This window comes from Anas platyrhynchos, chromosome 13 (assembly GCF_047663525.1).
Source record: "Anas platyrhynchos isolate ZD024472 breed Pekin duck chromosome 13, IASCAAS_PekinDuck_T2T, whole genome shotgun sequence".
Lineage (NCBI taxonomy): Eukaryota > Metazoa > Chordata > Aves > Anseriformes > Anatidae > Anas > Anas platyrhynchos.
This window is the reverse complement of record NC_092599.1, coordinates 9,594,558-9,611,250: the sequence shown is the minus strand read 5'-3', so window position 1 is coordinate 9,611,250 and position 16,693 is coordinate 9,594,558. Positions and strand designations below refer to the sequence as shown.

Sequence of the window (16,693 nt, the reverse complement as noted above, 5' to 3'; positions counted from 1 at the left end):
ACTGTGTTCACCCCCTGAAGCCTCTTTGCCCCATGGTGCAGGGTCCCGTTGGGGAAGAGCTCGCCGGGCTTCCCCTTGGGTTTTCCCAACGGGCTGCATGCAGCACATCCCCACCCACAGCAGGACAACAGGACGGCAGCAGGGTAAAACCGCACGTGTTTCATTTATTCGAGGTGCTACGTCACCTCCTAGGCACTGAGCTACAGGGCACCTCTGCGCTACATGAGACATCGACTGGGTCTACGACGACACAGCACTCACTGCTACACACACGGCACGGACACGGGGCCGAACGGGGCGGCACGGCGGCAACGGCCCTGCCTCCGCGGCTCCCCGTGCCAGCAGCCTCGGCCCTCCCCAGGCACCGGGACAGCAGGATTTGTCTCTGGGCTCTTCTGCCGTGGGGCAGCGGCAGCACCCGGCGGTGCGGGAGCCCAGAGGGATTTCGGATGCATTGTGAGAAACCGTGGCCGCTGCGGCGCCCGGCGTCGCGGGACGGCGGCTGCCCGGAGCTGAGCCGCCCCTGCACGGGCGCACGCACACCCTGTCCCCGTCTTCAGGCACTTGGTCCTCCGCCGGGGCTGCTCCCCGGGCTGTGGGGGCTCTCTCAGGGCACCTCCCGCAGGCACAGGGCCTCGACGGCACCGCTGGGGCCCTGGGCAACCCCGCCGATGACGAAGAGCAGGCCGGGGGCCGAGCAGCTGGAGCAGGAGCAGCGGCCGGTGGGCATGGGGGGCAGCAGCTCCCACCTCTTCCGCGAGAGGCTGAACCCCTCCACCGAGTCCAGGGGGCACGACTGGTTCCCTGCAAGAGAAGGCACGGCATCAGCCCCTCCCTGCACACCCCAGGCTCTGCCGTTCCCTGCTCAGAGGCTTTTAATGCCCCAGCTGAATCCCACTAATTGTGGCTGGTCCCTGAGCCCTCCGCAGCGGGGGATCTGCAGTCTCAGTGGTAATTACGCGGGGGCACAGCGGGATTAGCAGCATCCCCAGGGTGATGGCTGCCGGCACCCCACCGCTCGCCTTCCCTCCTGCCCTGCCACCAGCTCGCCGTGCCCTGAGCCCTGGCTGTGTGGCTGGGTGCTGCGACTGCCCTGGGCAGCCCTCCCCGCAGCGTCCCCGCCGCTGAATGGCAGCACTGACCTTTCCCCAGCTCTCTCGGGAGAGGGATGCAGCGCTGCAGCCCTGCACAGCCGGGCTGAGCCAGCACGCGGCACACAGCACCAGGGAAATGCAGCCATGGGGCAAAAGCAGCCCTGTGGGGAGCACCAGCAGCCCCTGGAGGGGCAGTAGGGTTTCCCAGTTTTGCTCACACTTGGGAGGCAGAGGAGGGACATGGGGATAGAGTTAGGGCTGTGGGGCTGCTGAGCATGCAGCAGTGCTGCTGTGGTTTTGTGCAGCCCCGGGGCTGTGCAGGAGGTGAGAGATGAGAGGTGTTCATGCACCGAGAGCCCGTCTCCCCACCGCTGCGGCACCGGTCAGCCGCAGAGTACAGGGAAGGGAACGCGGCCACACGGCTCCCCCAGGTGTTACCGAGGCCACCCATGGCCACCACTCGTCCTCCCAGGCAGCCGGCCACGAAGTCAGCTCTCTTCTCCCTCATGCGGATGGCGCGGCTGGGCTTGCTCCAGGCACCTGCAGGGCAGAGGCCGTCAGCATCGCCCCCCAGACCCCGCGCTGCAGGCACCATCCGCGCCGCCAGGGCTCACCCTGCACCGGGTCAAACATCTCCACGGTGTTGACGAAGTGGGGGCGGGAGTAGAAGTTGTGGGGCCCCGGCTGCTGCAGCCCCCCGAGGCTGAAGAAGACGCCGTCGGCCACGGCGCAGGCGGCGAAAGCGCGGCGGCTGGGCACGCTGGGGTAGCGCGTCCAGCTCCTCGTCTCCAGGTCGAAGGCCTCGAAGGCGGTGACGGGCAGCTTGCCCTGCCGGCCCCCTGCGCACGGATGAGATTCTGGGGCTGTCGGCACCCCGAGGGGCAGCCGGCACCGCCAGCAAGGCCCAGCTGCAGTGCCGTGGTTCATTGTGCACGGAGAGAGCTTGGGGTGTGCCGGGGGCTGCAGGGGAAATCCCCCCCGTCCACTGGGGCAGCCCTGAGGGGTGCTCAGCTCGCCCACCTACCCAGCAGGAAGATCTTGTTGCCCTGCAGGAAGGCGGATGCTCCGTAGCAGGGGGTGGGCATGGAGGGCAGAGGCTGCCAGTGGTCCTTCGCCGGCTCGTAGACGCGGACCAGCGCCTGCGGAGAGGTGTCTGCTCCCATTCCCCCCAGCGCGTAGACGGCACCGTCTGTGAAACCAGCGGGGGTGAGGCAGGGAGGGCTCCCGGTCACCGCTGCGGGGTGGCCGGGGACAGCGGGCACGGTGAGACCTGATGCCAGCAGTGCCCTGACCCCGCTCGGACCCCTCGCCCTCCCCAGCCACCTGGCGCAGAGCCCGGCACCAGGCCATCGGCTCTAATTATCCTCGGCAGCACCATCTCCCTGGAGACACCATGGCAACACAGCCATGCTGCCAAATCCCTCTCCCGCCGCCGCCGGCACCCCTGCCCGCGCCCACCACGGCCCTGCTGGCCCCCTGCCCCGGGGCGATCCCATCACGTCCCCATCCCAGGAGCCAACACGCGCATCCTCTACGAGACCCTCATCCACAGGCTGCGTCGAGGCTCAGAGGTGAAGTTTGGGCAGAGCCCGACGGCTGCGCACCCATCCCCATCGCCCACCTCTCTGCACAGCCGCGATGCCCATGGAAGGCTGTGCCAGCGCCGCCTTCTTCTCCCACTTGCCCTCATCCACGTGGTAGACCTCGACGGAGGCGAGGGGGCTCTGCGAGGCGTCCACGCCGCCCACCGCCAGGATCTGCTTGCCCACGGCCAGGGCGGCGGCACCCGCCCGCGGCGTGGGCAGCGGCGGGAGCGTGGTCCAGCGCTGGGTGGGGAGGTCGAGCACCTCGGCGGCGCCCAGCGCGCGCCCGCTGCCCCCGCAGCCGCCCAGCACGAAGAGCTGCCCGTCGCGGTGTGCCGCGCTGCAGTAGACGCGCCGCGTGGGCATGGCGGGGAAGGAGAGCCACGCGAAGGCGCCCGCGCCCGCCGCCGCCATGGGACGGCTCAGCCGCCCGGGGGGTCCCCGGGCCCCGCCGTGCCACCCATCCGGCCCACGGTGCCGGCGGGGCTCGGCTTGGCGCTGGCCCGGCTCCCAGCGGGCTCCTGCGGGGGAGAGTGGAGGGGTCAGCACCGGGCACCGACAGCCCGGTGTCTCTGCGAGCCCCGGGAGCAGCACGGTGCCCTGCTGCGGGATCCCGGTGCCCAGCACGCACCCCACGGGGCTCCTGCACCCCGGGGACTCCTGGTGGCCAACCCGTACCCGCCCACCCTCCCGCTCCCCAGGGCTCCCGGTTCACGGTCCCGTCCTCCCGGGGGCTCCCGGTGCACGGCCCCGGTCCCCTCGAGTCTCTTCTCCCTCTCCCCGGGTCTCCCAGCGCATCCCCTCCACCCCGGGGTCTCCCGGTGCACCCCCCGCACCCCGGGGTTCCCTGCGCGCACGGTTCGGGTCCCCCGGGGTTCCCGCACCCCGGGGCTCCCCCTCCCCGCCCCGGCCTCCTCCCGGGGCTCCCGGTGCGCACCCCCGGAGCCGTCCCGCCGCCGCAGCCCGGGAGCGGGGCAGGCACCGCGGCCGCGCTCACCTCGCCGCCCGTTCCGCCGCTCGCAGCTCCGCGCCGCCGCCCGCCCCGGGTCCGCCCGCTGCCGGTGGGGGCGGCGCCGCGCCCGCCCGCTCCCGTTCCCCCCCCCTCGCTCCCGGTACCTGCCCCCGGGTCTCTCTCCCACCGTCCTGCCTGCCCCGGGGCCACCGGGCTCGCAGCGCCCTGCCCGGTCACCGTGCGCCAGGGAGGCACCGGAGGGAAGGGGCCGGAGCCCCCCTGCTCGCTGCCGCACCGGGGATCGCCCCCAGGGGATCCCCGGGGCTTGGCCCAAACTTGGGGGGCACAGAGGAGTGGCCAAGGATGGAGGGAAGCAGGGGGGGCTCCCCTGTGCTCTCACCGCCTGGAAATTCCTCCCCACTTTGCTGAGCTCCGTGAGCGAACGCGGAGGGAAAGGTGCATCCCCTGGCTGCACAGGAAGGGCACTCACAGCAGGAACAGGGGGAGATTTGCTTTAAAACCAGGTGGAAGTGGCAGGGAGTGTCACTGCTAGGGAGAACACCGCGGTGCGAGCAGGTAACACCGCGCTTCCCCGGGGCACCGGCACCACACCAGCTGCCCCTGTAGGATACAGGAGCGGGAACGGAGACAAACAGCAGCGTGGCTGCGTGGGGGGCAGCACCACGGCCCTGCCCCACGAGCAGAGGGGCACAAAAAGCCCCAACCTTAGCCCAGGAGCAGGCACAGGGGCAGAGAGCTCCCACCCCGCTGTGAGGAAAGGACAGCAGTTTCCTCCAGGGTTGCCTTCACACAAGCTCCCAGGACACTTGTTTTTTGGGCACGGGGGTTCCTGGTAGGATGGAGTGGACACGGCACACGTCGGAGAGGAGAGGGGATGGCTCAAAACAACGCCCAGCCCGGGACTTTGTGTGCAGCAGGAAGGAAGGAGGGCACATCCCCATCCTGAGCCTCTCAGCCCTGGCCCCGCCAGCGCGGAGGTATCACTGTCCATCACTGTCCATCACTGTCCATCACTGTGCATCGCACTGCTGGCTCGGGGAGCTGCTCCCCAGGCGGGCCAGGTAGCGGTCATAGTTCTCCTCACACCTCCTCACGCAGCGGAGGAAATAGTCCTCGTCCGTGATGGCCTCCAGGAGGTCGGTCCGCACCAGGCAGACGTCGTACAGCTCCGAGGTCGGGGCGCACCGGGGGCTGCTGCTGCCTCGCTCCGAGAACACCTGCAGGGAGAGCAGAGCAAAAAAGCACCCGCAGCCTCCGCGGGCTGTGCCTGGCACGAGCACAGCACCCAGGAGCAGTGCACACATCCTGCTGGGGGGGATCCTGCCTCCCTCCTCGGCTTCCAGCTAACGGTGTCTCCTGCAAAGCGAGCTGGTGGCAGAGGGCAGGGGTCCCGGTTACACTCCAGAGGTAGAAGATGCAGTTTCTCCGGGTGTCCCCTCCCTCCCAGATGGCTCTTTTGGCTCGGAACCAGCTCGTCACGCCGCGTGGCTGGGACTCCCCCGAGGAAAAGGCTGCACCAGGCAAGTGGAAGAAAACTGCGCTGTGATGCGGCCAACCCCAGGAAAGCCTCTGCCAACAGCGCTGCCGTCGCTGCCACAGCCTGCTGCCAGAACGGGCTGCGTGCTGCCAAGATAATTCGATCCCACCTGGCTGGTTGGGTGCCAGAGGAGCCCTGAGGTTATCTTCCCTGCTGCCCCGAGCCCAGCAGCCCAATTGACCCGGCCGTGCTGGCTGCAGATGGTGAAAGGCAGCGCTCCCTGCTCAGGGAGGCAGCCTGAGGCTGAACCGCAGCGCGTGGAGCCGTGTGAGCTGCTCTGCCTGCTGCAGGCAGGGACCTCTCAGCAGAGCCTCCCGCATTAATTCACCTGAAGCAGCCCAGGCACAGGATAAAGCCTCCAACAGCGCTGCTCTGGGCAGTGACAGCTCCTGTCACCAGCCACAGACCCAGTAATTGAAGGTGTTGGTATGGAAATGAACATCCGACCAGCGCGCCATCCTCCTGCGTGCCCCAGCTGCCCTGCAGACCGCTTCCCAGCTGCTGCAGCTTCCTCCTGTGCTGCCTCCTCCCGGATGGAAATGGGCCGGGGTTCAGGCTCAGCTCTCGTGCAGGCAGCCCAGCACCTTCCTGTCTGCCCAAACGTTCCCTCTGAAGCGTGCCCCACCACAAGCACTGCCCTTTAAACGCGGTGCCAGGACAGGCTGCGGCCGCGCAGCTCCAGCAGGGAGCGGGGCTGACTCACCCCACGCAGGAGCCTGGCAGCAGCTCGGCCACTTCCAGCCTCCCCACGGCAGCCCCAGGCTCCTGGGGGGCAGAAACACCAGGGGGGAGCCTCGGTCCCACTCTGTGCTCACATAAAGGGACCAAAACGTCTCTGCCCGAAGCAGGGACGCGTTGAGCCGCCTACCAGGGGACAGACGATGGTGTCCGTGTCGTCCAGGCAGATGTTGTCGTCGATGAAGATGTGGTGAACGCTGGGATCGTGGGGGTCGATCCACAGGGGCTTCCCGCCCCGCGAGGAGAACTGATTCCTGGCCCACCTGGAACAGCAAGATGGGCGGCGAGCTGTCAGGGAGGCAGGGGAAGGCAGGAGGGTGGGCACTGAGAGCGCCAGGGAAATGGGACGAGAGGCAGAGACGGTTCTGACCCTCTGCCCACTGCTGCCTCCTAGGAAAAAGGAAGCATTTGGCAGCCAGGGGATGAATCTGGGGGTGTTCAGAGAAAAGCAAGAGGTACACCAGGGGATGGAGACCTGAGAAGAGATGCAAGAGCACTACCAGTCTGCCTGCGGGCAAAAATGGGGAGCGTGGAAGTCATCGGGGACACAGCAACTGAACAACCTCAGGACTAGGAGCTAGCTCAGGCCGGGACAATCACAGAGGAGGGGAAAATGCCCGACCCACTCCCTTACCACCCTGCATCTCACCAGTCATAGTGGTCCTGGAAGCCTCTGACTCCCTCCAAAGAGCTGAAGTAGTCGTAGAGCTTCCTCCCATCCTCGCGGGTGGCGAGCCGCTCCGCTCCCCTCCTCAGCACCACCTCTCGCTTGCTGCAGCGTATCTGGCCGGGAGTGAGGTCCACGGAGAGCTGCGGGGAGAGGGGAGAGGTTTCCAAAGCAAACAGACCGTTACCGAGCTGTCACAGATAACGAGCAGCAGGGTGGAGACACCCGATGGCAGCAAGGAGAGAAGATGAGCCTGGAGAGCTTCCTCCCCCCGGGGAAGGGATGCGAGCGACCATCTCCGTGCTCCCTCCCCTCGCTTCCATCGCTGCTCGCTCTCAGCTTGCTGAGGGACAACCAGGGGGCTTCACCAGACCCCCTTCCAGTCCCACCAGACCCCTCCCAGTCCCTCCAGACCCCCTCCCGCCAGTCCCACTCACCTCCAGGTCCCTCAGGGCAGGGAACTGCGGGTGCTGCCCATCCAGGGCGCAGCGCAGCGCCCGCAGCGTGCGGGGCAGGTCGGTGCCGAAGGTCCTGAAGACGACGGCGAAGGCCCGGCCGCCGCGGTGCAGCGCGTCCAGCAGGCGGTAGAAGGAGGGCAGCAGGAGGTGGTAGCACTCGCCCTGCCCGTCCCGCAGCGACAGCTCCTCGTGGGGCTCCCCCGGCCAGGCCAGCAGCCGCAGGTACCGTGCGTGGAGGTCTCCGAAGCGCTGCCCCGCGCCCCCCTCGGTGAAGGCCGGGTCGCGGCCGTAGCGGCAGTGGTAGCTGACGGCGTCGGGGCAGGGGGCTCGCAGCGAGGGGCGGTCGCTCACCCACTGCCACTCACCTGCGGGGGACAAGGGGGACAAGGGCGCTGCTGCCCCTCGCGGGACCGATCACAAGGGCCCTGGTTCCCCGGTCTCCCAGTCCTCCTGCCCCCCAGTTCCCGGTTCTGCAGACCCCAGTCTCCCCAGTTCCCCCAGTCCCTCAGCCTCATGGTACCCCAATTCCCCATCCCCCAGACCCCCCCAGTTCCCCACCCCCCCAGTACTTCGATTCCCCAGCCCCTTGGTTCCCCGGCACCCCAGTCCCCCAGCTTCCCAGTACCCCCAGTCCCCCAGTCTCCCAGTCCCCAATCCCCCAGTCTCTCCAGTTCCCCCAGTCCCTCAGCATCCTGGTACCCCAGTTCCCCATCCCCCAGTCTCCCCAGTTCCCCCAATTCCCCATGCCCCTGGTACTTGGATTCCCCAGCCCCCTGGTCCCCCAGCATCCCAGTACCCCCGGCCTCCCAGATCCCCCAGTCTGCCCAGTCTCCCAGTCCTCCTACCCCCCACTTCCCCAGTCCCTGATCCCCCAGACCCCAGTCTCCCCAGTTCCCCCAGTCCCCCAGCCCCCCCATACCCCAATCCCCCAGCCCTCAGCCCCCCGGTTCCCCTGGCCCCCGGGTCTCCCGGTTCCCCCTCCCCCCGTTTCCCCCCCCCCGGTGTCCCGGTGCCCCGCCGCTGACCGCCCTCCCCGTCGCGCCCCCAGGTGGCGGTGCAGAGGAAGCCGTTGAGCGCCTCCCGCGGGCCGCGCCCGGTGACGGTGTCTGCGGGCAGCACGGTGTTGTTGATGTCCAGGTGCAGCACCAGGCGCCGCCGCCCCGCCCGCCCGCTCATCGCCCCCGCTACCGGCACCGGCACCGGAACCGGAACCGGAACCGGCGCCGCGGCCCCGCTTCCGGCACCGGACGGGGACGAAGGGGGCGTTGCCATGGCAACCGGGCACGCGCCGCGCGGTGGGCGTGGCCACGGGGGTGGGCGTGGCCAATCACCGCACCGGACCGCGGAGGGGGCGTGGCCTCACCCCGCGGCGGGAGGGGCGTGGCTTCGCGCGGAGGCGGAAGCGGAAGTGGGCGGCGCTTCCGGCGCTCCGCGGGCGGCCATGTTGGAGCGGCGGCGGCGGCGGCGGGGGCGCAGCGGCGGCGGGCGCGGCTGTGTCGGCGGGCGGTAGGTTGGGGCCGGGCCCCGCGCTCCCCGGCCGGGGGCGCTGCCGAGCTCCTCCCGGCCGCTGTCGAGGCGGAGCCGCGGCTGTGCGGGCCCCGCCCCGCCGCGTTCCCCGCCCCTCCCTCCGGGGCCCGGTAGGGGCCGAGCTGAGGGGGCCGGGCCCGGGGCGCCCCCCCCCCCACCACCCCCGCCGGGCCCTGCAGGCGCCGCCCGTCCCCGGGAGCCCCCCCTCGGGCGGCCCCGCCGAGCCCCCGGGGCGCCTCCCTGCCCTGCCCGCTGCCTGCTGCCGGTACCGGGGGCTGAGCGGCGGCTGCGCCCCTGTGGCGGCTGGGAGAGGTCCCCGGTGGGGCGTTAGGCGGGCAGGCGTGCCGCCCCGCGGGCCGTGTAACGCGGCGTTTGCCTCTTTCTTGGCGTTTTCCTGCCGTGACCCGCAGCGCACAGAGCGGGGCTGCAGGGCCGGGGGGTGCCGTGTGGCAGTGACCGCCCGGCTGACCCCACGCCTCGTCCCTGGGCTCGCACAGCCCGGAGCTCCCGGCAGCAGACCCCGAGTTTGTGCTGTCAGTGGGGCTGCTCTGCCGGCTTCTCTCCCTCTGCCGGGCTGGGGTTAAACGCTGTGTCCTCGCCGGCCCCGCCGTGCCTGCTGCCCCCGCTCGCTGTGGAGCTGGCAGCCCTCGCCAGCTGCTGACAGCAGCCCAGCTCTGCCCGAGCGCCTCTCCCCTGCTGCGGGAGTTACCCTGAGTGTTGCAAAGCAGCCGCGTTATCCTCCCCCAAATCCCTCTCCTGCTGTGACGTCCGCAGAACACTTGACTGAGATTAGGCTGTCATGTGGAGGCTCTTACCCCCCCGCTGACCTGTGCTTCCCCTCCTGCCTCTCCCTTTGGCTGCTGCCGAGCTGTGGGCTAGTGCAGCTTCCCTCTCAGTGCAGCCCACAGAAACACGGGGCTCTGCTCCCTGATGGGCGCTCCCCAGCTGCTGCTCTGGCAGGAATGTGGGGTGCCAGCAGTTCCTCACCCTGCTCAGGTGCTCGTTGTTCCACTGCAGCTTTCTCCCCTGCACATTGCCCTCTCCACTCATGCCTCCCACACCATCAGCGTGCCACTGGCAGGGATTGCTCACTGCCCCCTCCGTGCTCTTTGGGAGGTACCCCTGAAGGTAAAGGTGTGTAACCTCAGCCACAGCACCACACAGCCCTGCTCTTTGCTGCCCTGCCTTCTGCGAGCACTTGGTGCTTTGCCCCAGCTGCTTCGTGCCACGGAGCCCGATCCGAGCGCTGTCCCTCGGGCCATCGTGCAGGCGGCCCTGGCGATGTCTGTTTCCTCCGTGCCTGCCCCGCTTGAACTTCCTCCCTCCTACTCTCCTGGCAGCAGCTTGCTGTGACGGCGAGCTGTGAGCCGTTGCTCAGGCACAGGAGCATCAACGAAGCACGGCTTAAATAGCTCCAGCTCTGCTCTCGGCTCTTCGGGAGGCTGCTGCACGTTTGGCAGGGACTCGCCATCAATTTCTGAGCAGAATCAGAGAGCTGGGAGGCTGAATCTGACACTGATAGTGCTGAGGTGCCCACACTTCCAGTTCATCAGTGGGAGTGTAGCTGTGGCTCGGTTGTGGTGTTCCCATATGTGCGTGGGGAAAGGATTTAGGGAAGGGCAGGATGAGAGCCGTGCGCTGCAGGCCAGGAGCGTCCCTCCCAGATGGAAATGGGCTGCGGATCTCCCTGAGCTACCCACCAGAACCCTGCACCTTGGGTTGGCGAGGTGGGACTGCCTGAAATCTTGGCTTGGGATTGAGGATATTTCTGCGAGGGAAGTTTTAAGTTTTACTGCAGAGAGAAATGCCTGGCAGGGCTTTCTTGCTGCCAGCACGAGTTAAGCACAGCCTCCAGCCTGATGGTTGTGAGTAGCCAAAGCCTGGGCGTGATGCTTTCGGGTCCCTGCTTAAAAATGTGCGATGCTTTCAGTTGCTGTCAGCTAACTGTCTTCTCTCTCCTTTTGAGGTGTCGAGGGTTATTTTTCCAGTAATTTGGACCTTTTTGAAGCGCCCGATTGCCTAATGCCATGAATATTGCAGTGAACAATGCGGAAGAAAAAGCTGTCCATTCCTGGTCGCGAATTTCCTCCGCGGGACACAAAGTGCTGGAGGAGGCCCTGCGAGTCTTCAACCCCATGTCCAAGGACCTCTCCGACACCGAGACCCAGCTGGTGGCCTTCATCCAGGGCCTCAAGGAGGAGGGCTACCAGCCCACCATCCTGAGGAGCAAGGATGTGTACGGCTACAGCTCGTGCACCGCCGACACCCCCAGCCACACGAAGCAGAGCACGCCGCGCGGCTGCGCTGCCGAGCCCCCGAGGACTCCAGCCAGAAGCGCCGTGGCCAAGGCGCCCGCGTCGCCCACCCGCCTCCCCCTCAGCCCTCCCAAAGTCTCCGCCCCGCCGGTCTCTAAAGGGAACTCCACCAACCTGCTGCTGAGCTCCTTGAAGCAGACGAGATCCGGCACGGCCAAAGCCTCGGCTGTGGGTTTTCCTGCCAGCATGTACCCCGACGTGTACCCGGCGGTGAGGCTCTCCGTGGTGCTGGAGGCTCTGGTGCCGCTGAAAACCCCCGCCTCGCGCCTGGAATCCAAGCTGACGCGAGGGCCTCTTGGGATCTCACCCTCAGACCTTAAACTCCTCCAGGCCTCCGGCCCGCCGAGGCAGTTCCCTTCGGGCAAGGCGGCTAAAATATCGAAAGGTAAGAGGTACAGGCGTTTGGTAAAGAAAGCCCCCGCTTCTGCCACCCTCACTTTCAATCTTCTGAAGGGACCAAAGGGTGGAGTGCTGCAGGAGAGCAACGCCTGCAAAGCCTCGGGGGTCCTGAACGGGAGGATCACGGGCAGCTCGTCCCAGGGCTGCACCGCGGCACCGCCATCCAAGGCCTTGAAAATCAGAGCTAAGGAAGCCCTGGTGCGGAAAACAGAGTGGAAGGATGGCAGCACTTACCAGGAGACTGTCGGGCAGAAGAGGAAACGAGCCGCAGAGGCAAGGGAAGCACCGCAGAGGAAGAGGTCGAATGCCATTCCTGTCCAAAGTAAGTCTCGACGGGCTCAGAGCACTTTGAACCTGCTGAAATTCCGGGCCATCAAGGTGGGCAACTCTTCTTCCGACGACGAAGTGAGGAGGAGAGCACAGAAGATTCTTCGAGTCAACCTGTCCCCCGTGATCCGAATTCAGCCCCTGTCCCACTCTCACAGCGTCCCCTGATTCGCTTCACTTGGTCACTTTTTTTGTAAGTAATTAAACACGAGCCTGACACCGGAGCGGGGCAAAGGCTGGGAGCAACTTTGGGTCTCTGGTGTCTGGTGAGGATACGCCGACTAACCTGCGGACAGAGCAGCCTGCTCGTGCTGCTCCTGCCCGTCCTGCCGCGCAGAACTGACTGCACCAGCACAAAACCACGTTTAGGCACGCGGGACGCTGCCCCTGCCCCGCGGCGAGCCGAGCAGCTCGCTTTTTTTTCCCCCTCTGGGCTCTCCTCTGAACGTGGCAGGCTGTGCGCTCGCGCAGGGGCAGAACACGTGACTTTCTCATGACATGGATGCACTGTGATAACGCTCTTTTTTCAAGCTGTACATTTACTGGTTTTATTTTGATCAAATTTTATAACTTTATGATCTATATAGCTATACACCCGTACGTGTGCAGGCAGCCCGGGAGCTGTGGGACGATGCACTTCCTCCCTCCCTGCGGGGTCGGGTCCGAGAGCTTTTGTTCCCCTTTCCCGTCAGCCAGTCTTTTGTTGAAGGTGCCAGGGTTTCGTTGTGAGTCAGTGTGGTGACAGCCTGCTCTGGGCGCGCTCGGACGGCTCGGCAGCAGGCGGGATCACAGCCACTTGTTTGTCTCTGACAATGCCAAGCAACGTGCAGAATTACCAGCTGATAAGTGAGTGTCGTTTTAATCATACTTTCGGTATTACCTCTGCATTAAAAGGTGGGGGAGCGTTCCTGGGCTGCTGCCTGCAGGTCTGCAGGGCGCTTCCAGCTGCCTCCTCCGTCCGTTGGTAGCAGAAGCTCTGGAATCACTTCGGGGATCTCCCTCCAAAGAGCGATTCGGCCGCAGAACCCGGTGTTGTTCCGCCCTCCGGTGCCCCTGCTGCGAACGTAGGATGTGAACTGTGCCTGTGGCAGCCTCAGGGCCGGGGCTGTTGAGCAGAGCTGCCCAAAAAGCCCTGTCTGTGTTGTAACTGCTTGGACGCGTCGGGAGCAGGTTCCAGGGGCTGGGAGAGGAGACACCCGCAGTGTTTGAATGTATGGGACGCGTCCCACCGCTATCCCAGGGGGATGTTTGGGCCCAAATCAGAGCAGAGGCGTTGAGAGGAACACTTCAGTTACCAGCACTTAGGCGTGGAGAGTTTCTTTGTGTCGGGTGGTGTGGACGAAGCAGGAGCAGGGAGAATGGGGATGGAGAGCGGCTCTGCTGCCCCCTGGGTGCTGCGGGGAGGCGTGAGGCAGCTGGCACTGCTCGGCGAAGGCTCTGCCTGTCCCCAGGAGGCACCCCAAACTGCTGCTGAGGGGTTTTGCCTGTGCTGAGAGGCAAAAAACACGGACCGCACACTGGAGGAGGTCGGGTGTGCAAGCTCGGGTGGAGCTGGGGCGTCCCATGGGGACCTGCACAGCCCCTGCGGAGCCCAGCAGCTCGGGGAGGGGGCCTGGCCCCACACCCCGTGGTGTTCAGGGCTCCGCAGCAGCAGGGCAGTAATCCACTCGTTCCCTCACCAGCTCAAAGCGCCAGGTGTCTGACCCAGTAATCTCTGCACGTCAGCCGAAGGGATGAGCTCTGGGAAGCCGCAGCTCCGTGCGTGTCAGCTCCTCTCCAGCACCTGTCCGGATTTCAGTGTTTAACAGAAGGGGCCAGTGCCTGATCCCCAGCTCGGAGAGCGAGCCTGAAGCAGGGAGAGGAGAGAGGAGGGAGCGAGAGGGCGGAGGAGCTGGTGTCCCGGGGCACAGTGCTGGTGGAGGCTCGCTGCGGGAGGCGATGGCAGGCTCTGAATCAGGCGCTCGGCTCCGGGCTGCTGTCAGGGATCGTAACTCGCAGTGCTCCAGGCTGACCTGTGAATGCCGCTGGCTGGCTGCGGCACAGGAGGGAATATTTTCTCCTGCTCCTGTGTCTTGAAATGCCTTGGCAGAGAGTTCCCTTTCCTGACACGGTGCTGGATGAGCACGGACCCTCCGGCGCTGTTCACCGGCCAAAAATCGCTTTGTCCCTTTTATTCCCATCCCTTCAGGCCTTTCTCATTCCCACGCTCCCACATGCCAGCTCCTGAAGGCTCATGCTGGAGCTTCTCTTTCTGGCGGTGCCCTGAGGAGGGCCCTGCAGTCCCACTGCTCTGCTGGCTCCCCGCTCCCAGCCCCATAGGAGGGCACCCGGAGCTGTCCCGGGGCCTCTCCGTGCACCACCAGACATCCCCATGGGGCACCTGGCCTCCTCTGGGACAAGCATCTGCTCACCAGCAGGGCTGAACACAGCCCGAGCGGGAAGCCTGAACCTGAAGCCAATGTGTCTGGGTCCATCCCTCGCCTCCCTCCTGTTCCTTGCCCCTGCTGCACCACTCCCTGCCTCCTCGCCTCTGCAGGGAGAGGCGAGTGGTCAAAGTGTCTAGGGCTGTGCTGGGGGGCTGGCAGCGGTCAGCGCGGTCTCTGTTGGTGTTTCTGCACATCAGCAACGCAGAGCACCGGGCCCTGAGCTCACAAGGCAGCACCGGCCTCACAGATATCCCCAGAGGTCCCTTCCACCCGTAATTACTGTGACAACACTGGGATCATTTGCCTGGCGGGGCCCTGCAGCAGCGGTAGCGGCGTGGCGCGAGGAAATGCGTTGCCTGGAGTGTCCTGGTGTGTGCCGAGCGCGGGTTGTTCAGACCTGCTGCCGCGTTACTCACTTTGCATTCATCCAGGTGCCTCACCTGCGCTGCTCCGGGCACCGTGACAGCCCAGAGCTGGGCAGGCAGCACAGCGCTCCTGCCACCTGCCTTCCTGCCACTGTCACTGCCAGCAGCGGTCAAAGGGCTGCTCTTCAGGCTGAGTTCGTGGGAGTCGTTCCTTCTTTTGTTCAGCTGCCAAGAAGCGAGTTTCTGCTTCGCCTCCAGCAGACCAGGCCCGTCAGCTTCCTGCGTGCCCCAGATGTCCGCCGGCGAGGTCCGCGGGGAAGAGCAGCTCGTCCAGCGGGGAGCTGACATCAGACACCGGGCTGAGATCCCGCTGCTCGCTGGTGGACATGTTCTGAAGCTCGTGTGCACTGTGATCACATTTCACCCCCTGCCTCTGCTTTCAGCTGGAGACGTTTCTCCTCGGCCTCCTCCCTGCGAGCCGCGCAGCGCGGCGCTGCTGCTTCCAAGCCGTTTGTGTTCCCCCTGAGAGCCAGCTGCAGTAGCGACCCTGTACAGAAATTCTTAAGCACTTTTCCGCAAAATAGGGGGTTATTTTGTTACTCCTCTTTTGTAGCCTGCCGCTCACCCGGGTTTTCCTCGCGCAGAGTCCAGCGAAGGGCACCGCAGGGGTGTCAGGGGCAGAATCGCTCTGGGGCCCAGCCGGGTTGGCCCCGTTCGTGCTGTGGGGCACGGGCTGCCAGGCAGTTCGGTGTGTCTGCAGGGAAGCAACAGCTTCTCTTCTCTTCGTGTCTGGCTCCTGAGCTCTGTCCCTGCCCATCCCGCAGCAGTGTGCCAGCGTGGGAGCTGCGGGCCCCGGAGAGCCTGGGGCTGCCCCTGTGCAGCCTCTGCTGTCCTCGCCCCCAGCGCCCAGGAGCTGGCCCCGCTCTGCGGGCTGCTGCCCTCTGGAAGCCCTGGCAGGGAGGGCAGCGCTTCCCTGCGGGAGCATCCGAAATGACTTCCCCTGCAGGGCTGATTAGGCCTCGCCCCTGGGGAGTCCCTTAAAGGCCTTATTATCCTCCGGGACTCTCCTTGTTGTCTTAATTAGCCCTTTTGGTTCCTGTCGCCTGCAGGCAGCCCCTGTGAGAGTCTGGTGATTCCCACAGCCCCGGCCAGGCACTCGAGGCTGCTACAAAAGAGCGGGTGCTGCAGAGCTACCCCCGAAATACCTCCCCTCCTCCCCGGGCACAGCCTGCAGAGCAGGGCACTGGGGAGCAACCCAAAACCCCAAGCCCTGCAATGGGACAAAGCTGCAGCGTTCCCGGGGAGCCTCCCTCCTGGCGCAGAGGCCGGGATGTGGGGCTCCGGGTCAGCACGAGCTCCTCTCCACCAGCCACCTCCCCGCCACCCCGCTCTGCTCCAGCCGGGACCGGTGCCGCCAGCACTGGGGAGCCCCGGGTGACACGGGGCAGCAGCCACCAGCCGTGCCCAGGCTGCTGCTGCCAGCTCCACACTTTTGTATGGTGAACCCGCAAGGACTGACCATCCTGTTCCCGAGTGAACTTTTTACTGTTTCATTTGTTTGTGTAGAATGTTTCCGAAGGTATATTTAATGTTCGATATGAGGCCGGGCCGCTCCGCTCTCGGTGTTGTATATTTTGGAATGGCATTGTTGAGCGAGAAGACAGCGTTGGTGTTATTCCACTCTTAGGAGGGAACGGGACAAAAAGCAGCCTGTCTTTTCTCTTAAATGAAGTGAACTTTTTGTTATGAAGTCCTCGTAGGTGTCCAGCCCTTCAGTAAAATGGTGCTCAGAACCGCCCAGCGTGTCCGGCTTTTCTTTGCTGCTGCTCCCAGCCCCGTGGGGACGCTGCGGGGTGGCCTCCCCGCTGTGCCCCTGCTCTCCCTTCCCACCGACTCCCCCCCTGTGAGGCCTGGGGTCACCCAGACTCCCCGAAGGAATGCCTGGATCTGGATGAGAGATGCTCCAGAGCAGCACCACCGCTATCAACGGGCAGCAGCCCCCATTCCAGGTCGGTTCCCAGCTCCCCGCCAGCCGCTGCCCACCCTGCAGCCTCCCCCTGGATCCCTTCTGGCTGGTTGAACACAGCGCCGTTGTTCTCCGCCGGGCGAGCCGGCTCTGGTGTGTGCCGCCGTGCCGGCAGAGCGCTGACCCGGCGCTAACGGCGGCGGCACCCAGCCGGGCAGCGGCTCCTCCCCGTGCCACCGGCAGCAGCTGGGAGCTGGGAGCTGCCGTGGTGGCGCCCGGGTGAGTCAGCCCCGGCGGCACGCGGGGAGCCGGGGCGAA

The 16,693-nt window shown here is 66.0% G+C and overlaps 3 protein-coding genes across 8 annotated transcripts; 1 reads left to right on the top strand and 2 right to left on the bottom strand.

Annotated features, from left to right (window-relative positions):
* Nucleotides 1–144: 144 nt before the first annotated feature.
* On the bottom strand, nt 145–3,828 carry KLHDC8B (kelch domain containing 8B). Of its 2 annotated transcripts, none has more exons than XM_027467408.3 (6): nt 3,675–3,828; nt 2,716–3,198; nt 2,119–2,283; nt 1,709–1,933; nt 1,533–1,634; nt 145–804 (listed from the first exon to the last, which is right to left on the bottom strand). In XM_027467408.3, exons 2-6 carry the CDS (start codon nt 3,089–3,091, stop codon nt 608–610), a joined length of 1,065 nt encoding a protein of 354 aa, XP_027323209.3. In that variant the 5' UTR covers nt 3,092–3,198; nt 3,675–3,828; the 3' UTR covers nt 145–607. The 2 variants fall into 2 exon arrangements, with proteins under 2 accessions (XP_027323209.3, XP_027323208.3); XM_027467407.3 differs by having other exon boundaries at nt 3,615–3,725.
* A 299-nt stretch (nt 3,829–4,127) lies between these two features.
* On the bottom strand, nt 4,128–8,477 carry LOC113845030 (uncharacterized). 5 transcript variants are annotated; one of them, XM_038185688.2, is made up of 7 exons: nt 8,076–8,477; nt 7,030–7,415; nt 6,575–6,735; nt 6,056–6,188; nt 5,891–5,952; nt 5,516–5,779; nt 4,128–4,867 (listed from the first exon to the last, which is right to left on the bottom strand). In XM_038185688.2, exons 1-7 carry the CDS (start codon nt 8,320–8,322, stop codon nt 4,741–4,743), a joined length of 1,380 nt encoding a protein of 459 aa, XP_038041616.2. In that variant the 5' UTR covers nt 8,323–8,477; the 3' UTR covers nt 4,128–4,740. The 5 variants fall into 5 exon arrangements, 4 of the variants coding, with proteins under 4 accessions (XP_038041616.2, XP_071900326.1, XP_027323205.3 ...); XR_011812425.1 differs by lacking the exon at nt 4,128–4,867 and adding an exon at nt 4,958–5,161 and having other exon boundaries at nt 5,297–5,779; XM_072044225.1 differs by lacking the exon at nt 5,516–5,779.
* Nucleotides 8,428–16,206, top strand: CCDC71 (coiled-coil domain containing 71). Its single transcript, XM_072044228.1, has 2 exons — nt 8,428–8,556; nt 10,544–16,206. The coding sequence occupies exon 2, from the start codon at nt 10,605–10,607 to the stop codon at nt 11,784–11,786; it is 1,182 nt and encodes a 393-aa protein (XP_071900329.1). The 5' UTR covers nt 8,428–8,556; nt 10,544–10,604; the 3' UTR covers nt 11,787–16,206.
* The last annotated feature ends 487 nt before the right edge of the window (nt 16,207–16,693 follow it).